Here is a 26856-nt window from a genome sequence, read left to right on the forward strand (position 1 = left end):
CAGGTCCTCCCTTAAGGAGGACAGGGACATCTTGCACCCGCTGGCTGGCTGCACAGGCTGGTTTTACCTTTCCTCTCTGGCAGCTGAGGAATGGAGAAGAGAGGAGGGGAAGAGCCGGGGAGGCGATGGCTGTCGATAAAGGGATACAAGGGCCTGAATTTGGAGATCTGAATTTGGATCCAATGACATAGAAAAAGCCAGGCAGGGCTTATGCCTATAATCCCAGCACTGGGGATGGGGGTGGGGGTGGGGGTGACGGTGGGGGTGACGGGGTGTCTCAGGCCTTCCATAACTAGGCCGCCTGACAGAATTGCTGAGCTAAACAGATAAAACAGAGCGATTGAGGAGGACACCTCATGTCAACATCTGGCCCCTGCACATGCACACGAATAGAAAAATAGAAAGAAATGGGGTGTAAAGTCAGGCTGCCTACACCCTGGATCACTCCGGCCGATCGGCCTCGGAGCTGTGTGAAGTCCGGAGTGTTTGTCCATCCAACAGGAGTGCAGCAGCGTTGGCTGAGACCTGGGGCTTCTGGCCACTGAAGGGGACAGCCCAGAGTCAGCCATTCAGAATCTTACACAGCCCAAGTGGAGTCGAGTGGTGGCTGGGGGAGGGGACAGTGGAGCAGAGAGGCATGGCTGGCGGCCCTCATGCTTCCAGAAGGTTCTCTGAAGCACTCACGCTCTGTGGCAGAGTGTTTGCCACTGCACTGGGAGGAGAGGAGGAGGGGACAGGTCGGGTGGGGACAGGTTTCCAGTGGAATGTGGAACAAGATATTCCAGGCGGGGAACAGCCGGGAGCAGGCTGGGGAATGCAGCATGCCGCTGGTTGTGTGCCGTTGGTTCAGTCCTAGGCCAGGGCTGGAGCGTTCTGGAGGGGTCTAGAGCTGGAATGGAAGCACTACACTACCCCACCCCACCCCACCCCACCCCACCCTGCTGGTTTTGGGAGACAGGGTCTTTCCACATATCCCTAGCTGGAACTCACTATGTAGACCAGGCTGGCTTTAAAGTCACAGAGATGCACTTGCCTCTGCTTCAGGGGGGTTGAGGGGAGGAGGGAACCCGAGGGTTATAGGTGTGTGCCGCCATGCCTGGCAGAGGAAGATCTTGGGATCTCCTTAGTAGTCTAGTTTTCTGTCTCATTTCCCCAATCCTCTTTGCCCTTATTGTGGTTTGTTTGTCTTGACATTTGGCCCAAGCTGGACAGTATCCAAGGATAACCCAGAACTCACGATCCTCCTGCCTCCTCCGACTCTCTTATGCCAGGATTATAGTGTGTAAACCATACCTGGTTTATGGAAACAAGGGCTGTCGAACCCAAAGCCTGCTCTGTGTATGTGTGTTTGTGTGTGTGTTTGTGTGTGTGTGTTTGTGCCCGTGTGTTTTGCGCACGGTCTCTTGAAGTTGCTCTGCCTACTAATCTGTATCCTTAGCTCCTTCATGATGTTTTTGAAATAAGGTCTCACCGTGTAGCCCAAGCTGGGGAGATGGCTCAGTAGTTAAGCGCACTGCACTGACTGCTTGCTCTTCTAGAGGTCCTGAGTTCAATTCCCAGCAACTACATGGTGGCTCATAACTACTTGTAATGGGATCTGATGCCATCTTCTGGTGTGTCTGAAAACAGCTACAGTGTACTCATATATGATAAATAAATAAAAGCCAGGTGGTGGTGGCACACGCCTTTAATCCCAGCACTTGGGAGGCTGAGGCAGGTAGATTTCTGGGATTTCTGAGTTTGAGGCTAGCCTGTTCTACAGAGTGAACAGGACAGCCAGGGCTATACAGAGAAACCCTGTCTCGAAAAAACAAAAAACAAAACAAAAAAAACCCCCAAAAAAACAAAAACAAAAACAAAAAACCCAAAATAATAAAAAATAAATAAATAAATAAATAAATAAATAAATAAATAAATAAGTGAGTGACCTCCAGTTAATTTCTAGGAAGCAGGTCTTCAGGTACAATACAGGTGTCCAAGCGTATGGCGCTGCACGCCTGAAGCCCCAGCACTTGGCCTATGGGAGGTGTTCAAGACCCTCATCAGCAACACATGGCCTACCCAGGGAGTCTGTCTCACCACCACAACAAAGGCAGGAAAAACCCCACAATCCCCTAAGGGCCTGGTGGTTGGCTTGAGGCTGGGTTTAGATCCTGGATCCTGGGTCCAGTGCGACAAGAGAGTAATCAGTCCCAATTGCTCTGAGTTGTGGTCACCAGGCTCCATTGATCCCACAGGGAAACCTTCCTAGGAGGCTAGGCCTCAGGTTGGAGGCCCCAACCCGAGATGCTGCTCCTGGGGCCTCCAGGCATCTGGCACCTGTGCCCAGAGCGTCCCAAGGGAGCAGCTTATCTGAGATGACCGGAGTCACCCTACCGTCCCTTGTGAAATGAGTCTGGAAGGGCCTCTGACTGGTCTGACAGTGACATTGGAAGGGACCAGATTCAGGCTTTCCAGCTTACTCCAGCTGCCCGCAGGCTGGAGTCCTGGCTAATAGAACCCCAGTTCTCCCTTCACTCCAGTTTATAAAAACTCAGAGGCAAAACGGCCATATTCCTAGCTAAGCCTGGCACGAGCTCTAGGTGATTGATCCTCCCTGCCGATCCGGCTCAGAGCTGATCTGGCTCCAGACCGGAGAACGCTCTCTGTGTCTTTTTTTTTTTTTTTCTTTAGATGTATTTATTTATTTATTATGGCTATTTTGTCTGCATACAAGAAGAAGGTATGAGATACCATGAGACTCCGCTTAGAGTTGTGAGCTGCCATGTGCGGCTGGGAATACATAATCCAGGTTCTCTGGAACAGCAGCCAGTGCTCGTAACCACTGAGCCATCTCTCCAGCCCCATCTCGCTATGTCTTGTCTGAACACAGTCACAACTGGGGAGCTGGGGTACCCTGAATGTTAAGGATGGACTGTAGGTTCCCTGGGGCATGAGGACATATACTTGTAAACCTAGCACTAAGGAAGCTAAGGAAGGAGGACTTGGAATTTGAGTCTCCAGATCTTAAAACTGTCGACAGCTAATTCAGTAGATTTTTATGGAACAGCAGGGGTCTAACCACATGTGAGGAACACTGTGGCCCAAAGTTCTCTAGCCTGCAACTTTTGGTCCATGCAGTCGATGCTGAGAGTTGGTGGAAAACTCCTACATATGCATCAGCACCCCACACAGAGAGAGCCCCTCTCCAGGAACCTCTCCCTCAATCCTCACTTATTGGTATATTTGTGTGTCTGTCTCTTGACCCCGCTCTTCAGTCCCAGTCCGTCCCCTGTTCTATGACAGCAAGGCACAGAATGCTTAGGGACATGCTGGATGATGGCCTTTAATGAGGGACACTGTCTCAGTAGGCAGCCAGCCCCTGATGGTGCAGCCTCAGTAGTCATAGAGATAGATAAAGGTTTGCCTCACAGTAGAATATTATACATCCATGAAAAGAAATGAAGCTTTGACAGAGGCTGCAACAGGCTGGGCAGGAAAGTCAAACCCTGTGGGATAGCCTAGCTGGGAAGAGAATGGCCAGATTCCGAGTGCCCTGCGGGGACACGGGAGTCTTGTTTCTTCTCTTGCTTCCCAACCTCTTCTGCAATGGTTCTGGCTCCAACCAGAGGTGTGGGCAGAGCCCTCCCCACCCCCCACCCATCTTCATCGTCCCCCGATGCTCAGCTGACCTGCCTGACAGGCGACTGATGGTGTCAGCTTTCCCTTCCCAAAACAGCCTGTCCAGGACACATCCCAGGTCAGCCTCCTGGAGTCCTTGGCCTCTGGGCAGCCGTGAGCCACTGTCCTAGCTAGAGTCTGATTCTCCCTCTGGGGCTGAGGGGCTGGGAAGGGGTGTGTTGGCCACCCCAGCCTTCCCATTTGAGAGAAGCCATTCTCCACCTTCCTAAGGCTGTGACCACCCCCACACCCAATCATAAACTTATTTTTTGTTTCTGCTTTGTCACAGTCGCTTTGCTACTGTTATGAATCATAATGTAAATGTCTGTGGTTTCCGGATGGTCTTCAGCAAGGCCCCTGTGAAAAGATTGTTTAGTCCTCAGAGTTGCAGACGCACAGGGACACTGGAGGCTCTTGGGTGTCAGGTACTGGGGTGGCCTCGAAGAGATGGATCACCTGAAATGTATATATTTCTGTCTTCATGCACACCAGAAGAGGGCATCAGATGCCATTAGAGATGGTTGTGAGCCACCATGTGGTTGCTGGGATTTGAACTCAGGACCTCTGGAAGAGCAGGCAGTGTTCTTAACCGCTGAGCCATCTCTCCAGTCCTACAGCTGGGCCGTAAATCAGTATCCTGTCAGTTGAAGTTCCCTTCATTCCAATAGCTCTAGCCTGTGTCAAGTTGCTGGTGAGACGGCCCAGCAGCAGGTAAAGGTGTGGACTTTGGTACCCAGGACCCGCATAGTGGAAAGAAAGAGCCGACTTGCAAAAGTTGAGCTCTGACCAGCACACACTCTGTAGCACTCTCACAGATACACACAATAAATAGATAACAGAAGTGACGGGCATAGTGGAGAACATGGAGAAACCGGGCCCCGTGTTGTGGCCCGAACATAGCGCATTGACTGTGGGAAGTGCTTTGGTATAGAATGAGATTTCCGAAAGTTAGAGACAGTCTCCATGAGACCCAGCCATTCACACCTGGGCATATTTCTCAGGAATGGAAGACAGGTGTCCCACGGGGGGATATTGGAAATTGGGATTTGCAGCTAAAGAGAAGAAGCCACCTATGTGCTCGTCAATCACAGGATGAGACCATTCACACCTTCCATTCTGGGGAATAGTACTTAGGCATTAAAAGGGTTGACTGTCTGACATGGGGTGTAACGTGCATGAAACGCAATGTTGATTGGATGAAGTAGATGCATTATGGGAAATATCTGGGCATTCCAGGGACATGAGAGTGGGTTTCCTGGAGGTGCTGAGACTGAAAGAAGGCAGAGTGGTAGATGATTGCTTAGTGAGTGTGGGGAGGTTCCTTTGGATGGTGAGAATGTTCTGGAATTAGTTGTATAAAAGTGCCAAGGGCTGCTGAATGAGACTTTTTTCTTTTCTTTTTTTCTTTTCTCCTCTCTCTCTCTCTCTCTCTCTCTCTCTCTCTCTCTCTCTCTCTCTCTCTCTCTCTCTCTCTCTCTCTCTCTCTCTCCTCTCTCTCTCTCTCCTTGGCTAGGTCTTATACTATATCCCAGGTTTGCTTTAAGTCTCTGTAGCCCAGGCTGGCCTCATATTCATCATGTAGTCCAGGCTGACTTTAAACTAACTGTGTGGCGCAGATGCTTTTAAACTTACTACATAGTTCAGGCTGGCCTTGACCTCCAGGCCTCCTTCGAGCCTCAGCACCCTGTGTGTCAGGATTAGAGACTCGTGCACCAGCACACCGTTAGTAAACTTTAAAATGGATAAAATGGTCAACTCCGTGTTTCAGCGTGTCTCACAATTCCTTTGAAAAGCTACCAGGCTCTGGCAGGAAGTGGGCAGGTGACTCAGAATGATGCAGGGATGCATTTGTGTAACTTGCATGAAGCCCTGCCAGGCTCTGAACCCCAGCAAGATTCCAGGAGCCTCTAAGGAAGAAGGGATTTGGCCCGAGGGTCTGTCACAGAAAGTGCCCTTGCTTCTCAAGGCTGTGTCTCCCCAAACCGTGGACAGATTAGCTGAGGTCTAAAGTGAGAGTTTGGGAGGAGAACCTGCAAGAGAAGGCAACAGGTGGTGGTGGGAGGCACAGTGGGAGGCAGGCCTCCGCTCATTTGTAATAGAACCCTGAGGAGTAGGTGTCCGCCATGCAGGCCTAGCTCAGTGAAGGAGCTCTGAGAACAGGTGGCGGCTGGCTTCCACCGTCAGCGAGCAGGATAGAGGGTAAGCGGGGGCTGCTGCCCACGTCCTCAAAATAGTGACCTGCCTGAGCAAGCAGCCTGCCATGGGGAGGTGGAAAATTCCAGCATCCCCCCCACCCCGCCTGGCTGCCGGGAGTCCTTCGATGATGGCTCCTCTGCCTCCTTCAGATGCAACCGCAGCCAGATGGAGAAGAGTCCATTTCAGACGCAGAGAAGGCGGCCCTGGACCTCAAGGACCCCAACCGCCCGAGGTTCACACTGCAGGAGCTGCGGGACGTGCTGCACGAGAGGAATGAGCTGAAGTCGAAGGTGTTTCTGCTGCAGGAGGAACTGGCCTACTATAAGAGGTGAGCACAGGAACCGTGAGTCAAACAGGGACACACCGGGACCCAAGCGTGTCGGGCATCCTTACAGGCGGCAGAGAGGTCACACAGGCTTGGAGCAGGCCACTGCACATCTTACCAAGTGCATGACTGGACAAAGAAAAGACTGACCAGAAAGCCTTTGAGCTGCAAAGACGTCTGTCTCGGGGGCTGGGGAGATGGGGAGATGGCTAGCTCAGAAGGTTTACATTGTGACATTGAGGACGCGTTCAGGTCCCCAGCCATGTGCTCCTGCCCCGTTATCCCGGCCCTGGGGAATTGGAGACAAATGAATCCCTGGTGTGGGCTGGCACCCACTGCAACCAAATCACTGAGCTCTAGAATTGGTAAGAGTCCCTGTCCCAAAATAAAAGAGAATGGCTGGAGAGATGGCTTCGACGGTGAGCGACGGTGAGATCACTAATTGCTCTTCCTTTTTTTTTTTTTGGATTTTGTTTTTTTTTTTTCTTTGAGACAGGGTTTCTCTGTATAGCACTGGCTGTCCTGGAACTCACTCTGTAACCAGGCTGGCCTTGAACTCAACTCAGAAATCCGCCTGCCTCTGCCTCCCAGAGTGCTGGGATTACAGGCCTGCACCACCACTGCCCGGCTCACTAATTGCTCTTATAGAGGATCCAGGTTCAGTTCCTGGCACTGGTACCAGACAACCTACAACTGCCTATAACTCCAGCTTTAGAGACTGACTCTAAAGCCTTCTTACCCCTGCACACACATTCATTCTCTCTCTCTCTCTCTCTCTCTCTCTCTCTCTCTCTCTCTCTCTCTCACACACACACACACACACACACACACACACACACACACTAAGAATAATAAAATAGCTGGGCGTGTTGGCACTTGGGAGGCAGAGGCAGGGGGATCTCTGAGAGTCCGAGGCCAGCCTAGTATATAGAGCAAGTTCCAGGACAGCCAGGGCTAAAGAGAAACCTCGTCTTGAAAAACCAAACCAAAACAAACAAACAAAACAAACAACAACAACAAAAACCTATAGTTTCAGGTAGTGTGTGATCCCTTTAGCAAACCTCTACCTCCAAAAAATATTCATAACAGAAGCAAAATTAGTTATAACGTGGCAACAGAAATGATTTTATGGCTAGAAGTCATCACAAGGTGCACTAAAGGGTTGCAGCATTAGGAGGGGTGGGGCCAAAGGACTGCAATGCTTTTGTCCTTTTCATCTGCATATGGCGTTCAAGGCCCACCTGGGGTACACGAGATCTTGTGTCAGAAAATCAAAAACAAGAAGGGTCCGGTGGATGGAGGGCCTGGGATCTTCAGAGCCCTGTAAATGCTGGGCGGGGTGTGGCTCGATGGTCATTCTAGGAGACCCCCTTCTGAGAGCTCAGGGTTTGATGGAGAGATTCTGCCTCAGAGAATAAGATGGGAGAGGGCTGGGGGGGGGGTCATCCCATCTACCCGGAGTTTCGCATGCACACGGACATGCGTGTGCATTCAGACACGAGCACATGTCTGTAGACATGCATACATGCACACATGACAAAAGGAGGGAGGGAGCGAGAGAGACAGACAGACAGAGGTGGGAGAGAGCAAGCCATTGAGTCCCTGTCCTGAACCACCTCCCCTGGACCTGAGACTGTCATCTTAGAGTCCCAGGCAGTGTGACAACAGAGACACCAGATGCCATTTTCCCAAGAAGATCATCTTATTCCCCATCAAGAAATTTTGCACCCTATCAAATCATTCTATCCGCTTCTGGAATGGTGCAGTTCTCACAGGATTTTTTTTTTTTTTTTTTTTTTTGACTTCTCGGTTGCATGCCTTCAGTGAAGAGATAGAAGAAGAGAATCGAATACCCCAGCCTCCGCCCATCACACACCCGAGGACGTCCCCCCAGCCCGAGTCAGGGATCAAGCGACTGTAAGTGTTGTGCTTCCTAGGTGGGCTGCGTCACACAGGTGGCTCATCTCCGTTCCTGCGACCTCTGACCCCAGGTCTGTCTCAGGCTTGTTGCTAACCACAGCTGCTGGGACGAGCTGCTTCCAGTGTTGTGGGACCTGCCTACCTCCACCGTTTTTGGTCGTCTCCCCACCTGGACGACCAGTTCTTCTTGGGCAGAGATTTGGGGAACACCTGCAAGGCTGGGAGGACCTGGGGCCTGTGGCTTCTGCTCAGAGCTTGCTTGGGTGTGCCAAGTGCATGGGTGTGGTGCTGGGCTGGGTACAGTGAATACATTGGAAGGCAGGGAGGCTCATGTATTTTTAAAGCTTGAAATGTCAGCTTTAAGTAGCTAGATGTAGTGGCCGATGCTTGAATCCCAGCACTCAGGAGGTGGAGACAGTAGGACCAAGACTTCAAGATCTTTCTAGGTTACAATGTAAGTTCAAGACCATCCTGGGCTACATAAGTCTGTGTTTACAAAAGGGCTGGGGGGAGTTCGGGGTTCACAGAGACTTAGGTCGACCCCATTTTGGATTCTATGATGATTAATCCCCTGAGCTGTTATGTCTACATTGGTACATTGGTGCCACATATATGCAGACTCAGGCCCTGGTTGCTATGAGACACATGGAAAAGAAAGCATGTAGCTTCTGTAATCCTCCCAGAGTGCTTAGCACTGTAGATCTCCTTGCTTCTCATGGGACTTTACAGTTTTTCTTGCAAAAGAATAGAGGTGCAAATGTTATCTACTTTAGAAGATCTGTCTCTAAAGCCTGCTGGGGGCCCACTCCTGTTTCCAGGATGCCCTCGTAGGTCATCTCCTGGTGCTAGTATGTGGAAGACTGTCATTTTTATAGGACCCTTGAAGCAACTGAGACTCCTGGCTGTGGCCACACTGCTGTGGAAGCAGCAGCCCTACCGAGGAGGTAGTCTGACCCTGAAGTACTGTATTCAAGCCCTCTGTACACCCACCTTGCATTCTCAGGGGTATCAGAGCTTGAAAGGGGCTCTCCGGACCAGGAGGGCCTTTTGTCTAGTCCTAGAGAAGAGGCCTTGGACCCCTCCCTAAACCCAACCGAAGCTTTGAAAAAAGAGCAGGCAGCATGTGTGTGGGTGAGGAGAGGAAGTGGGTGTTCCCCATATCCCCTACCCTTTAGAATTCAGTGACCACGCTGGGAGATTGTTGGCCTGGTTCTGAGCAGATGGAATGTGGGCTGTTTCGTACAATGGGCCCACTCCCTTGGGAGGCGGCATCCTGCTCACTTGGCCCTGGGACCTCCGACAGCTCGGCAGCTTCCCAGAGGCCTGTCTTTAGCCCGCCTGCGCCCCTCCAAGCTGGCCAGCTAGGCTCTGCGTTCCTGCTGGGTTTTGGAGTTCTTTCTGAACGAGATATAAATACTCAATACTCTGTGAGGCAGAGCCAGAAAAGCTTCCCCTGACATCCCAGCGTGTTTTGACGGTGGGTTTGTTTTCCATCTGGCCTTGAAACTCCACTGGGAAAACTGGAGAGAAAGAATAGTCTAATCCCAGGGTTACCAGCCTGGTCCAGCCTCAGGCATGGTTGTCTCAGGCCTTTTGCCTGGTTCCCCATGGGTTGGCTCCATCCCTCACTGTGTTCCTGCAAACTCAGACCCTGGACTTCAGTGGGGCAGCCACCTGCAGCTTAGGATTCCACTTATCCTAGGTGTGGTAACTCACATCTGTAAGTCCAGCACTTGGGAGGCTGAGGCAGGACTGCTACTATTTTGAGAGCCACCTAGGTGATAGACTGGGACTATGTCTTAAAAAACTGAAGCAACAGAAACAGGCTACTCTTTCTCCTCTCGGAAGCTCTAGAGGAAAATTTAGAAGCAGCAGCGGACTTTTCAGCCCATTGGTGTTAGCGCATGCTGAATAAGGTGCTCAGAAGTTGAGCATCCAGGGACTTCAAGTTTGAAGCCAGGAGAATTTAGTGGGAGAAAAATGAAACAGAGGCCAGTAAGATGCAGATAAAACACAAGCCTGTGGACCTACTAGGTTTGATTCCCCAGAACACACGTAAAAGTGGACATAAGAACTGACCCCTGCAAAATCAGTCTTCTGACCTATAGGCACACCCACCCCCAGATCACAGCATGCGCACACAATTATCATACACACACAGACACGCATATAGCTTTTTTTAAGTTATTTTTTTCCAGTATGAAATGGGGTAAAATGTAGAAGGTAGGGACCCTGCTTTAGCACATGAGCAGGCCACAGCATCTGCCACACCCTTCCAACTGGGTTTGTTTCCCCAAAGCCCCTCTTCTCCTTAGCTTTGCCTCCGGTTGCTTGGCAACCCTTGGTGCTCTGAGCCTGATAGGGTTATCAGCTCCAGGGAGACAGGGACGGAGACAGAGCGGGGCCATACCTCCTGTACATGCTGCCTAGGTGGCCAGTTCTATGGCAGCCACCGTAGCCACACTACGGGTGATGGGGGCAGCCATCGGACACAAAAGGCTTTTGAGCAGCATAGAGACAACACTAGTAGCCTTTGTCCTCCTCGTCTGCTGACTGAGATCAGTGGCCTGTGACAGCTGTCATTAGTGGGCTCTGCTAGAGCCCTTCCTCTCCGTGTTGCCCCCTGTCTGTCCCCTTTTGTCCTCGCTTTTGGACTATGTTTGACCTGCATCTCTGGGTCTCTGCTCCTAGCCCACATCTGTCACAACAGTCAGTAAAGAACCACCAGGAATAGTTGAAGGGGGTTACCACTTGAGTTGGGTCAGAGTCCTGGAGCTAGGACAATTATCCCCATATCTCAGATAAGGAAACTGAGGTGTGGAGCTGCTACAGACTTAATTTAAATCCGTGCGATTGGGAAGACTCAAAGCTGGGTCTCTGAACTGGGTCTTCTGTCCGTAGGGACTCCCTCCCTCCCCCTCTCTTCCTCTCACATCCACTGATATCCGCTAGAGGCCCTTATCACTCAAATGCACCCTGAGGCCAAAATGTCAGACTTGACATTTCTGGACAGGGCACCAGGGAACCAGAAGCTCCCACTGCCAGTCAAAACAGAGAATCTGAAGATGGTCCAAGAATAGCTTGTGACTGTGAGGTCACTGTCCTGAGAGGACAGGTTGGCACAGCCCAGGGAGGTCACTAGAGAGCCTCAAGTGACTCCAGCCCTGTCTCCAGTAAACCGCAAACACCAGTGTCCCTTTTGTGTAGTCCCTACTTCTGAGTTGGTTCCACAGCCCAGGATGGCTTTCCACTGGGCGGAGCCAAGAGGGGGTAGTCTGGAGGGAGACAGGAAGGCAGTAGCTGGCCTTAGGGGCCGGAAAGCCGGGCCGTGGAGAGGCTCTGTGTATTAGGAATACAACCAGGAATAGCCACTACACTCTGCCTCTGTCTGCAACAGTAAGGACCACAATATGCTCTGTCCCTGGCCTCCTCTGCCCACGTTCCTCCTCAGCCAGGAATAGTTTTGGCGAAGCCACCCATGAAATGCCAGGAGTTAGCACTTCATTTGGTTTGAACCGTCCAAAAATACCCTGCAGAGACAGGCATTAAAACCATGTCCTGGGCATGGCTATCCCACTCTTACTGAGTTGGGGGTGGGGGGTGGAAGCATAGTCTGTGCTCCAATAACTCAGGTTCAGCTACCTGAACCTTATAATTGATTCAGTAAATCAATTATAAGAGCCAAATTAACAATGAAAACCAGAAAAAGGAGATTTATTCAATGTATTCAATGTGGCCCCGCATTGATACACACACACACACACACACAAACCTTCAGGGGCCTGAAATCAGGGTAAAGCTTAAGTAGAAAGCAGTCCGGGTCAGGGTAAAGCCCCTCCTATCATTGGCCCGTCCTGTGCTGTTTCACCCTACAAGGTGGTCCGCTTTGTACCTCTGGACACAAGTATCCTCTTCCTGGGGAAATCCTCGGAGTCCCTTGTTTTAAGAGTCTGATGGTTAGAGGGAGAGACTTAAGTGTCTCTTTAGAATGCCTTTATTTTGAGACTGGGGAGATGGCTCAGCAGTTGAGAACACTGGCTGCTCACTTCTGTTTGTAACTTCAGTTCCAGAACTTCTGACTTTTTTTTTTTTTTTTGATTTGTTTTTTTTGAGACAGGGTTTCTCTGTATAGCCCTGGCTGTCCTGGAACTCACTCTGTAGACCAGGCTGGCCTGGGAGAGTGCTGGGATTACAGGTGTGTGCCACCACCACCCGGCTTTTTTTGTTTGTTTTTGTTTTTGAACATCTTCACAGAGACATACATGTAGGCCAAATACTAATAAACATAAAATTAAATATATATACATATATATATATATATATATATATACATACATACATAGTGTACTACTACTACTTATAAAAAAGAATATCTTCATTATACCTCTAGAGGTTGGGCTTGTGTGGACGCAATAGGAAGGGACCACCTGGATAGTAATGTTACAGGTGACTCAGGAAGTCTTGCCATCAGTGTGGCTGCTGTATTTGTAGGTGGGCAGACCCCTCTAAGCAGAATGTCTGTATGGAATCTGGGGCAGCCTGACTTGCAGTGACAATGTTTGAGGGGTGTGGGCTCTGAGTGGGTCTCCTGGAAAAGGTGGGTGCAAAGTACTGCGGCTTGGGGCCCCCAAAGCCTCAGTATTGGCGACTAGCAGGAAAATAGAGCCCTCCCTTCTCAGCCAGTGTGGCTGGCCTTCTGGGTGGGATGTGGCTCCCTGCTCCGCTGCGATGGCACTAAGATGGTATAAACACAGGGAGGGACTCCACAAACCTCCCTGGAGACCATGCGAGTGTGTCTGAAGTGCTGGCGATGACCCTCAGTTAGTTGAGTTTGTGAATGATGTTTAAGATCAGTTGTGATGGTGCATGCCTGGTTATCCCAACCCCATGGAGATGTGGAGGCAGAAGGATCAGGAGTTTAAGCTAGCCTCAGTTTACATAGTGAGTGTGAGGCCAGCTTAGGATAAAGACTCTATCTCACCAGCACTCAGGAGGGAGAGGCAGCTGGATCTCTGTGAGTTCAAGACCAGCTGGGCATACAGAGTTCCAGGACAGTCAGAGCTACACAGAGAAACCCTGTGGCACCGAGAAGAAAGACGAGACACAAGGTTCCTGTCAGTATGATTGGTCCTTGAGAGAGTCTAACCTAGGTTGCTTGTCCTCTTAGGGTAAGCGACCTTTGGCCTTCCTTAGCCTATAAGGAACATCACTCCATCTCTGCCTCTGTACACATCTGTGTCCAGATTTCTCCCCATCTACAAGGTTATCAGTGACCCCTCCCTCCATTGTGTCATTCTCCATCAGGATCCTGTGTCTTCATGGGTCACATACCGAGGAGTGTGGGGGACACATCTTTGGGGGTGGGGTTCTCGGTCACAGCGCCCTCTTTTATCTTCTGTCTACCTGCTCCTGGAAGCAGGCTCTTTACAGCCGTGATGCCTATGGTGGCAGCTGGATTGATCCTTGACGACCCCACGCTGCAGCCTGTCAGAAGACTCGTGTCCCTCGTAGGCACTGTCTGTGTTTGGGCTTGTGTTTGGGGGTTTCTTTTTGCTGTGCCTTTAGAATGGCTGCTGTGGCTGCTGCCAGCCTCCCCTTCTGGGCACCTCAGTTGCATGGCAGTCACCTGCTCTTTGGCATCTCAAGTGGGTGTGGAGTGTGATCGCCGCGGCTGCTCTTGACCTCCACAAGTGCAGCCCACAATGTCACCGATAATTCTTTCTGTCTCTTCTGTTTTCGCTCTAAAAAACCACCTTGTCCACGATGCAGTAAAGAAGGCCCTTTAAGCGACGGGTCAGTAATCGGTGCCCCTCCGGGATTCCGGGGTGTCACTAACTGCTTTTCCAGTCACTGTGCCTGAAGCTTCCTAAACAGCTTTGTCTTGGCAGCTGTCTGGTTTTGTGCAGAAAAGGGGTGGGGGCTGGGGAGTGTGGGGAGCTGGTGTCCGCCTTCCCTCCAAGTGTGAAGTAGCAGCTGGCTTTCCCGCGTCAGTCTGAGGGCAGCAGGGAGGAGGCTGAAGTGGTTTGGACTAGCTAACTCCATGGCTGCTGTGTTGGAAATCCGAGCCCTCTCCGGCTGAATATGACCCCCCACCTTTACTTGTCTGCTTGCACTGACCCTTCAAGCTCTGGAGAATTTTCCCAGGGGAACTTGGCTTGAGGATCAAAGAACGTCCTATTCCTGCTAGGAAGGAAGTGTTAGCTTTGGTAGCATCCCAGAAGAGTAAAATCTTTACTAGACAGGACCGTAACAAACCCCTGGGACTGGGCACTCAGCAGGGATGGTAAAGTTACTGCCGAGCAAACATGAGGACCTGAGTTCAGATCTCCAGGACCCACGTTAAGTCAGAATCAGGAGGATGCGGCTGTCATCCTGGCTCTCCTCCTGAGGGTCAGGACAGAGAGGCTGGCAATGCAGAAGTGAGTGAGACTGTCTCACACAAAGCTAGGGGACGTGTAGGATGGCTTAGCAGCCGAAGGTGCTTGCTGCCAAGCATGACCACTGGAGAATGAGGCAGGAGGATCACAAGGTAAAAGCTAGTCTGGGCAAGTTGGTAAAACCTTGTAGGATTAGTATTAAAGGGCTGGGATGTTGATGAGATGGCTGGTCGAGTGTATGGATGCAGCTACGCCTGTTGACCTTAAGTTTAAGGTCTGACACCTAAGACAGAGTGGAGGAAGAGAGCCAGTTTCACAAGTTGACTTTACACACACACATACACAATTAGCTTATTTAAAATGACGGACGGGCTGGAATTGTCGTTCAGTGGCAGAACACTTACCTAGCATATGTGACTTCGAAGGTTGGCAAGACAGGCTCAGTGGCTCAGCGGATTAAGACCTTTGCCACCAAGGCTAAGAACCTGAGTTCAACTCCTGGGACCCACACAGTGGAAGACGAGAACTGACTGCCACGCGCTGTCGTCCCACCCCCACACAGGAGCCATGTCACTTGACTGCCCACATATTCATACATACACATCAATGAATGGATGAATGAGTGAACATTAGGAATGGGTTTGCCTCAGAATCGTCTTCCTCATGACTTTCATATTCTTTCAAAGCATCATTAAGCTCATTAAGGAAATTCCTAGGCGCAGACGGGCTCAGTGCATTAAGAGTGTTTGCCTAGCATGGACAGGGCCCTGGTGATTCATGCCTCTAATCCCAGCAACTGGGAAGTAGAGACAGAAGGCTTGTAAGTTCAGGGTTGTCCTCTGCTGTGCATTGAGTTTGGAGGCTGAGGTGAGCTATCTAAAACCTTATTTCTAAATATGAGAGGGGAAAAAAAAAACAACAAATTCCTGAGTGTGTATAACTGAGCCACAGAGCGCTCACCTGGCCTTTGTGAAGACACAAAGATGAGTTGTGTTGATTTTCTCTAGTAATTACAGGAGAGGCTCCCTACTAGTGGCTAGGTGGAAGTGCCCCACCCCCATCACACACATGCACCGCTCACTCTTTGTGATCGCTAAAGTTCTGAGACTAAGTGACACACAGAAGCCCCAGTGCTTTCTAGAATTCTGCTGACCGCATCCCCATGCCGAGAATGGGTGTGCTCCTGTGTGTGTGTTCCTGTCCCATCACTGAAAGGAGGGGGTAGATAGACAGCAGATGACACGCACTAATCTCCGTCTTTTTCTTGTTCCTTTCCAAAAGGTTTAGCTTTTTCTCCCGGGACAAGAAGCGCCTGGCCAACACGCAGAGACCCACACACATCCACGAGTCCTTTGGCCAGTGGGCAATTACCCACCGAGATGACGGGTACACAGAGCAAGGACAAGAAGCCCTGCAGCATCTGTGACTGTACCTCTGCCTGGACCGCCTGCCACCCCCTCCAGGTGGCTGGCTGCCTCAACATCAACGCCTCGAACGAACTGTTTGCTTTGAGGACGGATGATGAAAAACTGATGCCAAATTCTAAAGAAGTGTTTTATTTATCTGTAGGGCTACCCAGTTTATACTCAATGCCTCAAACCCTTTAGGACATATTTAATAAGATATGAAACCAGACCACATTAATTTCAGTTAACAGGCTTCCTAAGCTGAACACATCGCCACTATCATAGCTGTTTGACTTCTGGGTTTTGTTTTGTTTTCTTATGGCCTTTGTCAGTGAGGAGCAGTGGAAGGGAAGTTTATATTATGAAGTTGCCCTGGAGGTAGCAGGCTATACGGGAAGTGTGAATCGGACAGGCGGAGCCTCTAATCATAGGATGGCCTACCCAGTTTGGCTGGGACACAACAGAAAATCATGCAGTCCTTCCAGCCACTCACTAGAGACAACCTTGGGATTTGTCATGCTCTGTTCCAGATAAAGCTAGAGGCCCAAGCAGCCTGCCCGAGATGGTGTGCCTTGGATCTGCTGTGAGCCACACAGTACTAACCAAACAAAGTTGTCTAGGATGAGACACCGACTTGTTTGTGTGTGCCTTTTTCCTTTCCTGTCATCTTTTCTCTTCTCATGTTCCATGGGTGAAACACTGGGTCCTATGCAAAGGCGACAATGCTTTAAAGTGGATTGGGTGCCAGGCTCACCAGCCTAGGTGACATGCTGTGGTGGATGAGGAAGTCAGTTGTATGGGTGGGTGGAAGGGCTCGGGGAGGCAGGCGCTTGGAGACCACATGTCTAGCTGACCTGAGCCACAGTTGCCGTGAGCATGGGAGGAACTGAAGGCTAGCCCATGTACTTTCTACTGATGCAGAGCACTTGGGGATCAGGGCTTCAGAGGGTAGCACTTCCTAAGATCATATGATGCACAGTACCATGCTGTGTACTGCACTAGCTAGCTAAGAAACAAGGCGAAGCTGAGCATGTGGGTGCATGCCTGTTGCACTCACTGTGGCTTCAACGTGAGTGTCACCAAGTTCCAGCCATTTTCTGACAGCAAGGTTGTGGAAATTCCTATAGCAACTCATTTCATGATGGTTTTTGAGTCAAGATTTTACGGTGGTGGCGCACGCCTGTAATCCCACCACTCTGGGAGGCAGAGGCAGGCGGATTTCTGAGTTTGAGGCCAGCCTGGTCTACAGAGTGAGTTCCAGGACAGCCAGGGCTATACAGAGAAGCCCTGTCTCGGGGAAAAAAAAAAACCAAATCCAAAAAAACCAACCCCCCCCCCAAAAGATTTTATTATATAGTTGGCCTCAGATTCCCCACAGCCCTGTGTCTCCCAAGTGCTGAGTTGACAGGCCTGTGCCACCATGCCTGGCTCTAATAACCTTTGTTATCGTATGTGTTATGTATGTGCTCATATGGAGGTCACACATTGATTATATCAATCATGGCTTCTGGGGATCTAAAGTCAGGGTTGTGTGACCTTTAAAAAGAGATTTTATATATATATATAATTTGTGTGTGTTTGTGTGTTTGCACATGCACACACACAAGGCCAGAAAAGGGTATGGGATTCCCCTGGAACTGGAATTAGATTTTAAAGCCACTATGTGGTACTGAGAATGGAACCCAGGTTGCCTCCAAGAACATCATGTGCTCTTTTTTTTTTTTTTTTAAGATTTTTATTTATTTTATATATGTGATGAGTACACTGTAGCTATCTTCATACTCCAGAAGAGTGCATCTGATCTCATTACAGATGGTTGTGAGCCACCATGTGGTTGCTGGGATTCGAACTCATGACCTCTGGAAGAGCAGTCAGTGCTCTTAACCACTGAGCCATCTCTCCAGCCCCATCATCATGTGCTCTTAAATGCTGAGCTGTCTTTCCAACTCAAGTAATAGCTACTTTTACGCTCTGAGCCATCTTGTTAGCGCTCCAATGGCAGTATGTTTACTGAATGAAACAGCCTGGAATCCATATATATCAAACTTTGCCTGTCTGCCTCCTAAGTGCTGGGATTAAAGGTGTGCCTCACCAAGACCAGCAAAATGCCATTTTATTAAAGTCTTGAGAGCAGTTTTTGGTTGATTTCAAGTTCACAGAACTCAGCTGTCCAACAAACCCAAATCCAGAGAGTCAGGAAAAAGGGTACACCAGCCCTTTAAACTAGGTCCAGGTAGTCTCTCCTTCCTCCCGTTCTTTCATCTCATTCCTGAGAGACAGAGTCTCACTGAGCAGCCCTGAAACTCACTTTGTAGACGTGGCTGCCCTCAAACAGAGATCCGCCTGCCTCTCCATGCGCCACCATCGCCTGGATTTATATTAAAAGAGCTCAGAGTCAGCTACAGATCACAGCCTTGCAAGACTTTCATTTTAAATGCCAGTCTGGGAGAAGGCTGGCGGTCAGCATGTTTTCAGGGAGCCGAGTTTCACAGGCTTGACAGTGGCAGCCTGCTGACCTGGGTACCCAACCTGCTGCCGAGTTACTAAGGGCTGCAAGTCTCCTTGGATCTGCCTTTCTAGGCCCTTTTCTTTCGATTCAGCAAACCCTGGAGCTACAAACATGAAAATAGAAAAGACAATATATCCCAGGAGTCAATGTCAATAAAACTAATTCTCATAGGCTCTTGAGACAGGATCTCATTTTGTACCTCAAACTTGCAATTCTCCTGCCTCTGCCTCCCCACTGCTAGGATGACAGGCATGTGCCATTACACCAGGCTACTTAAGGGTTTTAAACCACTATCCCCTCTGCCGCACATTCAACCCCACCTCCGAGGGTGTGAGAAAGCAAAGACAGATTCTTTATTATCCCCTCTCTCTTTCCATTCTCCTGCCTCCAACTTCCAAGTGCTGGGTCGACAGCATGTGAAAACTTTTCTATTTCCACATGAGCCGGTGGCTCCTAGACAATTGTTTCTCCCTCTCATCCTATGTAGCTGTGGTTGGAGGGCTTGCCTGGCATGCTGCACTCTCGTGTTCAATCCCCAGTACTGCCAAAGGAACTGCCCCAGCCTGGTGGAGGCCTGGTGGCTTTAGCCCCACCCTCTGGGTGACCTCCATTGCCTACTTACTTCTGTCCCTCTTGTCCCTGGTTTTGGCCCTCTCCTCCCTGAACTCCCTCTCTCTTTCCCAATCATTCTCAGGCCACAACCTGGCCCTCTCTTGCCAGTGCTTCTCTCGGCCCCTATCATGGTCCCGTTCTCTGGGCCTGGGGTCCCAGTGTCTGTCTCTAGATCGAGATCGCTCCCTCCTTTCTCTTTTCCCTTCTCTATGTGGCTCATTCTTGACAATTGGTAAGTTGATGGGTTTTCGGAAAGGCCGATCTCGGCCACCGAACCTCAGTTGCCCAGATTCCTTTTTCCCACCCAATCCACCACCCAGCCGCCGAGGGATCCAACCACGGAGGGTCCTCTCTAGCTCATAGTCCACGAATATCTCGTGCTGGTCGATGACCAGGCCATCAGCATCTCTGTAGGCCTTCATCAGGGCCCTCTCCTCCTTGTACTCAATGAAGGCGTAGCCCTTCGAGAAGCCCGTCACCAGGTCCCGAACCAGCCGCAGCCGTCGGATGTCACCATACCGAGAGAAGACTTCCTTTAACTTCTCCTCTTTGGTCTGCAAGTTCAGTCGTGCCACAAACAGGGTAAGGAGGGGGTCTCCCGTGACTCCTTTGTTGGGGACATATCGGGCCAGCATGGCTCTCCACACAGCTCGGTCATGTGGGTCTTCATCTGTACCATCGATGCTGCCAGCTTTAAGCGGGTCATATTCCTTGGCGATGGGCATCCAGTCGCTCATGGTCTAGAACATGACAGCAAGTTATGAGGCACCCTCGCTTCTCTACCCTCACCACAGCTCTGGAAAGCAATGCTACCCACCCCGATATGGAGGGTGTATCTCACCATGTGGGGGCTCCTGTATAGCCCAAGCTGGCCCTGAACTCCAAATCCTCCTGCCATGTCCTGAGTGCTGACATTACAGGCATGTGTCAGCAAGAAACGTCACTGCTCATATTGAAGGCAGTGGGCTCAAGACCAGGGACTTTCTTCACAGCTCTCAACAGGGTGCCCCATTTATGTTGGACATGAGAATGCCTGAGCCCCTACATGCAGACTTCTGCTATAGCTCATTCATATTGACACATGATAATTCAGACTCCAGAAAGCTTTGACTGCCCACTAACCCTGTGGAGCCAATGCTGGAATCTGTTGTTTACAACCAGGAGTGTGAGAAACACTGCAGGCAACTCCCTTCCATTCCTAATAGCATCTTTCCATGTCTCTAAAACAGTATTTTTTCCTGGCCATGCTAATGTACACATGTAGACCCAGGACTCAGGAGAATTGCCACAAGTTTGAGGCTAGTCTAGGCTACCTGTCTCAAAAACTAAAGAGCTGGAAAGATGGCTCACTGGTTAAAGAGGAGTGGCTGTTCCTGCAGAAGATCTAGGTGTGGTTCCCAGCACCCACACACGGATGGCTCCCCACTGTCAGTCACTCCAGCCCAGGGAATCTGAAGCTCTCTTGGCCTCTGTGAACACCAGGCATGTGCATAGTGCACATACAAAAGTGCAGACTGTTAGCAGGGCGGTGGTGGCGCACGCCTGTAATCCCACCACTCTGGGAGGCAGAGGCAGGCGGATTTCTGAGTTCGAGGCCAGCCTGGTCTACAGAGTGCGTTCCAGGACAGCCAGGGCTATACAGAGAAACCCTGTCTCGAAAAAAAAATCCAAAATCCAAAAAAAAAAACCAAAAAAAAAAAAAAAAAAGTGCAGACTGTTAAGGCTGAAAACACCTCCCAGAGACCACCACTCACCAATGCAAATGGCAAGAGTGTTTTTATTTTGAGAAAGCAAGAAGTCTGCATGTAGGGGTCTGCCACTTAAAAAAGGCAACCCCACATAAAGGCACACCGTCCTTTTTATAGAGAACTAAGGGAATTTTAGCTAGGATTAGGTAAACTAAAACTTCATTGGTAGGTGGCAGGGATGTTACATGGGTTAGTTTTTGATTGGCTTGTGTCCAGGTGGTAGGTGGACTGCATTCCTGTGTCCGGAAGATTCAACCCCAGGATGAGATATCCAAACCATATAAGGTAGCTCAGCACAGCTGGCCCATCCTGAGATAAGATTATTTCCTTTATCCTAGTGGTTATCACCAGGCTGTTCTTTGAATGGAGGATTTTATGGCCTTGTTCCTGGAGCTGCTGACTTATACCGTTTCCGGGATTGATCACTTGAGGGTGTTTATGGTCAGTTCCTGGAACCCGTGACTTTCCTTTGAAGTCAGGCCTGGTCCTAAAATGGAGTTCTCTCATTCTCCCCCTTTAAATTATACCATGGGTCAAATCATAGGCCCTGCTGGGTGACAGGGTTGAGATGTTCATATTGAGACAGTACGACCGTAAGCTGGAATGTGGAGATGTGTTCTCACACAAATTGGACTAATGCATTTACTGTATGAGGTCCACAAGTGAGGACAGTTAGCAATAGCAAGACTGGTCCTACCTATGCTGATTAGTGTAGTCAGCCTGATGGACCAGAAAATTATGATTCATACCAGTTCTGATTCTACGGTCTGAGTTTAGCCCTCTCCTCTGTCTCTGGTGGAGACAGGCTGTTTCTGATAATACCCGAATTGTTGGTGTAGAAACAGCTTTGCTCTCCTAGGGCTTGGCAGAACCCTCCTTGTTCCAGGAAGAGTAAGTCTAACCCCCTTCTATTTTCTAGTACTACTTCAACTAATGAGTCTAACAACTATTCTATATGATAGACTTTTCTAAATGAGCTAGATCTATATCAAGGTTGTTTAGAATCTGAAGAGTTTGACTGCTTTGACTAGGGCTATAGCACCAGTACCCATCCATTCCTGCAGCTATGCCAGACCCCACTAGCATTGTATGTAGGATTACTGAGGTGTCAAAACCTCATCCTTTCCTTTGATAACCCAGAGTCATCTCCATATAGATAGAAAATACATTAGTCAGGGTTCTCTAGAGTCACAGAGATTATGGAAGGGCTCTCTATATAATAACAGAAATTATTGTAATGACGTACAGTCTTCAGTCCAACCCAACAGTGGGCAACTAACCCTACAGTGGGCAGCTGTGAATGGAAGTTCAAGACTCTAGTAGTTGCTCAGTCCCAAGAGGCCAGTTGTTTCAGCTGGTCTTCTGTATAAACTAGACGTAGGCCCCAACAGATGTGCTGCAAGCAAGTGAAAGCAGGTGAAAGAGTGAATCTTCCTCTTGCAGTGTCCTTATGTAGGCCTCCAGCAGAAGGTGTAGCCCAGTTTAAAGGTGTGTGCCACCAAGCCTGGACCTGGGACTTGCTTTGTCCCAGGCTGACCTTAAAACTCAGAGATCTGGTTGCCTCAGTCTCCTGGGATTAAAGGAATGTACTACCTTGCCTGTATGTCTTAAGATCTTCAAAATACAGGTCAGAGCCGGGTGGTAGTGGCGCACGCCTATAATCCCAGCACTCTGGGAGGCAGAGGCAGAAACCTGTGTCTTCCAGCCTCAAGATCTGTATCATAGGTGTGCCTTCCATTTCTGGATTCTAGTGCATTCTAGATGTAATCAAGTTGACAACCAGGAATACCCATCACAGAAAGTTAATAGCGGGAACAGGGTAACAGAAACACACGAGCTGGAATTTTGCTGGAGTACCTGCGGATGAATGCTACGGGGATGAATGCTACACTCAAGGTGCAGGCAAACCAAGTTCCGCTGGGGAGCAGGAGGTGGGAGTTGCTGGCTTCTATGGTAAGGGAATATGGTCTGTGATTGCAAAGGTGTTTAAAGTGAGGGAAGCTATTTAGCCTTCTCCCGTTTCCTATCACACACAGTCCCTTTCTAGTCACTGCTTGAAAGGTGAGGACTGGGGACCTTCCCCAGGAACACTTTGGTGGTCTTTCTAGAGGTGTCAACAAATTTTCTATGGTAGCCCAGCCAGTATGGTATGGGGACCTCGGTTCCAGGAAGAGGCAACAATTTTCTCAGGTGAGGTTAGTGACAGAGTTAAAGGTCAAGTTGAGCAGTCTAAACAGGGTGGATATGTTAAAGGCCCTAGAGGGAACTGTGAAGAACAGAGGTTAAGACTGACTTTACAAGGGAGAAGGAACCTGAAACACAGGCTGATGTTGTAGTTTTCAGGACAGGCAGGTAGTGGCATTGCTGGTGCTGCTGGTCCTATAGCTATGGGGGGGAGGGTGTATGTGTGCGTGCATGCAGACAGGACTATTTGTTTTTGTATCTAGAAGAGGAGTCTCCTATTGTGTCCATGATATACCATTAAGTCCTAAACCCCGCCTGGCAGTGGTGGCCTTTAATCCCAGCACTTGGTAGGCAGAGGCAGGCAGATTTCTGAGTTCGAGGCCAGCCTGGTCTACAGAGTGAGTTCCAGGACAGCCAGGGCTACACAGAGAAACCCTGTCTTGAAAAACCAAAAAAAAAAAAAAAAAAAAAAAAAAGTCCTAAACCTCTCCTCCAGTCTCCCATCCTCTGCTCTATTGTCCCTTTTCCATTATTGAGATGCAGATGGGATCGCCCCCAATGTTGAGCCCACCAATGCCCCAGAGGTCAGGTTCGTTATCCTGCCTATCTAGGTAAAATTCCAATTATTATGTACCCATGGGGGCGTTGATCTCACAGCCTTATTTATGGCAAAAGAAGCTTTCTGTATCACCATTTGTCTCTGGGCATGAATAGAGTTGGATGTTGTGAATTGTAGTTCTTAACAGTTCTTCCTGCAATTTGCATGAAGACAAACCTCTTAGATCTGGACCCTTCCATATGTATCAGGCCAGGACACAATGGTCTAGGTTAAAAATCAATTGACTGGACCAGTCTGTACCTCCCTTACTAAATCTCCTGAGGTTCTCTCAGGGCCTGGAAGAATCCATTTGTTAGTAACAGCTTGATGAGGGTATTTGTGTCCTTTGAAGTCTGATCTCCAAGCAGAGCAAGTATGAGAAGCAGGTAATCAGGACCCGCCATTGTTTAGGGCACAGCAGGGTGGGTGTATATGAAGCAAGAGTTCTGAACTCTTAAATGAGTTTCATGGATGGGCTACAGCTTGCATAGTTGTCAGGGTCTTCATATGGGTCAACAGGGTTAATTGGGACATTAGTTATTGTCTCCTTTAAGTCTAATTTCTTCTTTCTATTTGATCTTAACTTTGGGAAATGTAAACACAATAGGGTTTCCAATTTGTCCCCACAACCTTGACTAACTTTTGGGTTACTTGAGAAATAAAAGTAGGTCAATTGTCTAACTCCAGGAGCACAGGGGGCCATACCTAAGAATGATATCTTTTAACAGCTTCTTGGCCATCACATTTGGTGGAATAGGCCTCTGTCCATCCTGAAAAGGGATCTACTAACACTAGCAAATACCTGTACCTATACGACCACAGGCTTGGTTTCTGTAAAGTCAATTTCCCAGTTTCTCCCGGGTCAAGTTCCTCTCTCCCTAGACTCCGCTCTGGAGGTCCCTCCATGCCTTGACTACATGGCTGGTGGGGCACCAAGCCATGGTTTCCTCTGGTTTTGGCCTTAAAGACTTTAAGGTGCACCCTTCAGAGTAGGTCCTCAACCTTTCTTTTTCCTCAGTGGGTATTCTGGTGCTTTTGACGGCTAGCATTAACTGGCTAGCAGTCTGAGGGGAAGATGATCCTCCCGTCGGGGTCCTGTACAATCCCCTTTCCTTGAAGGCTGCTGGTACAGGTTCAGATCTGTAATTCCTTGTTGGTGTAAATTGAGGCCTCAGGCTATGTGGGTGTCACCACCACAACAGCTGGGCCATTAGGATAGGGGTGACCTGGAGTGCTGTGTCCCAGCCCAATCCCAGGTGTTTCCTCTAGGGATATGATTCTCTCTCTTCTGGTGTCCATATGACTGCTATTTTCTTGGGCAGCCACACTGCTTGTACGAGGTTTTGGATCGCCTACTTATTTTTGACAGCTTTTCCTTGTGAGGTAAGAAGCCCTCTTTTCTTGTAGATGACCCCATGTACACAAATGGTTGTAAAAGTATACCACCTGTGCATGTAGAGATTGAGACCTTTTTCTTGGCCTAGCTGTAGGGCGTTTGTCATACCTATTAATTCAGCTTTCTGGGCTGCCATACCTGTACTCAAGAATCCTCAACTTTCAATCATCCAGTCTCCACCTCCTCAATGTAAGTTCCACCAACCCATCACGTTTTCTTGGGGTGTGGGCAGGTCTTTTTCTTTTCTTTCTTTCTTTTTTTTTTTTGGTTTTTTGAGTCAGGGTTTCTCTGTGTAGTCCTGGCTGTCCTGGAACTCACTCTGTAGACCAGGCTGGCCTTGAACTCAGAAATCCGCCTGCCTCTGCCTCCCAAGTGCTGGGATTACAGGCGTGCGCCACCACTGCCCGGCCTCTTTTCTTTTTAAGATCAATTTATTTTATGTATGTGAGTACACAGACACACCAGAAGAGAGCATCAGATCCCATGACAGATGATTGTGAGCTACCATGTGGATGCTGGGAATTGAACTCAGGACCTCTGGAAAAGCAGTTGATGCTCTTAACCACTGAGCCATCTCTCCAGCTTCCACACCCCTTTTTTCTTTTCTTTTTTCTTGTTCGTTTGTTTTCTTTTGGAGACAGGAATTCTCTCTGTAGGCCTGGAATTAGCTCTGTAGAGAAGGCTGGCCTAGAACTCAGAGATCTACTTGCTTCTACCTCCCAAGGACTGGGATTAAAGGCGTGCGCTAGCACGGCCTGTCACCCACCCTCCAAAAAGTTGTCTTAATAGCTCCTTTGTTTGTTTGTTTGTCTGTTTGAGGTTGGGCCGAAAGTAGCCGGGGCTAGCAAGACTTGGTGGCATGTCTGTAATCCCGACCTTGATTACCTAGTGAGTTGGAGACCAGCCTTGGACATGTGATATATTCGTTTAAAAAAAGAAAGGAAAAAAGTCCTCACCTAAGGTGTAGTGGTCTCAGGAATCTGAGAAACTGGCAAGCGCTCCTTCAGAAAAACAAAGTAAAAACAAACTGTCGCTGCCAAACCGTCCTAGGCATGCGCAGTGGCGCTGAGGAAGCCAAGGACGGACGGAGTGAAGCCGGCTTCTGAGCCCAGGTTCCAGCTAGGCCTGGACACCGCTGCTCCCCGGCCCCTCACCCGGGCTGCCTTCTCACCCAACCCTCAATCCCACACCCGCTGCCCGGCCTCTGCCAGGCTTCAACATGGCGTCGGCCACGCGCGGACGTGGCGCCCCGCCAGGCCTGTTGGGCGACTCCCTCCGCCTTCTCACGTTAGCCCCGCTCCCTTCGAGCTGCCACTCACCTCAGCAAATTTTGGGTTCTTTCCACACCTAGACAAAAGCCGTTCCCACCGTCCGTTGGCTAAAGACTGCGGATTCTTTAGCCGACCTCCACCGGAACTCTTTATTGGCAGCAGCAGATTCGCCACGGTCGTTGAGCAACGTGTTTTTGTTTGTGCGTGTTTGTGTGTTGGCGACGGCAGATTCGCCACAGCCGTTGAGTAACGTGATTTTGTTTGTGCGTGTGCGCGTGTGCTGTCAGAGACAGGATTTCTCTGTATTCTCTCCTGGAACTCACTTTGTAATCCAAGCTGGCCTCGAACTCAGAGAAATCTGCCTGCTTCTTGATTCCTGAGATTAAAGGCATGGGACCTTCTGTCTTTTGAATTACTTAAATAAATTGACGATATACAGTCAGCATACAGAAGTGTATATTTTGAGAATAAGGAATTTCGTTTTTTGTTTATTTGTTTTTACATGACAACTTGATAGTTGATAGACTACCGAATGTGCAGTTAGTTTTCTAAAACCAGTTTACCCTGCGAATCTCGTTTTATTGACTTGGTTCCTAGAGAATCCGGTGAGATTAATGAAGAGTTTTTCGTACACGTCCCACAGGTTTACTAATC

The 26856-nt window shown here is 49.4% G+C and overlaps 2 protein-coding genes across 3 annotated transcripts in view; one reads left to right on the forward strand and one right to left on the reverse strand.

The window, feature by feature from the left end:
* Rilpl1 (Rab interacting lysosomal protein like 1) overlaps window positions 1-16517 on the forward strand; it is a 35030-nt gene extending 18513 nt beyond the window's left edge. The window contains exons 5-7 of the mRNA XM_052167856.1: window positions 6006-6184; window positions 8006-8098; window positions 15760-16517. Of these exons, the coding sequence (XP_052023816.1) occupies window positions 6006-6184; window positions 8006-8098; window positions 15760-15904 (417 nt within the window). The 3' untranslated portion in view covers window positions 15905-16517. The remainder of the gene's footprint in view (window positions 1-6005; window positions 6185-8005; window positions 8099-15759) is intronic.
* A 1462-nt stretch (window positions 16518-17979) lies between these two features.
* Window positions 17980-26388, reverse strand: Snrnp35 (small nuclear ribonucleoprotein U11/U12 subunit 35). 2 transcript variants are annotated; one of them, XM_052167857.1, is made up of 2 exons: window positions 26251-26388; window positions 17980-19745 (listed from the first exon to the last, which is right to left on the reverse strand). In XM_052167857.1, the coding sequence occupies exon 2, from the start codon at window positions 19740-19742 to the stop codon at window positions 19008-19010; it is 735 nt and encodes a 244-aa protein (XP_052023817.1). In that variant the 5' UTR covers window positions 19743-19745; window positions 26251-26388; the 3' UTR covers window positions 17980-19007. The 2 variants fall into 2 exon arrangements, with proteins under 2 accessions (XP_052023817.1, XP_052023818.1); XM_052167858.1 differs by lacking the exon at window positions 26251-26388 and adding an exon at window positions 25888-26102.
* Window positions 26389-26856: the final 468 nt, after the last annotated feature.

The sequence above is a fragment of the Apodemus sylvaticus genome, chromosome 22, assembly GCF_947179515.1.
Source record: "Apodemus sylvaticus chromosome 22, mApoSyl1.1, whole genome shotgun sequence".
NCBI lineage: Eukaryota > Metazoa > Chordata > Mammalia > Rodentia > Muridae > Apodemus > Apodemus sylvaticus.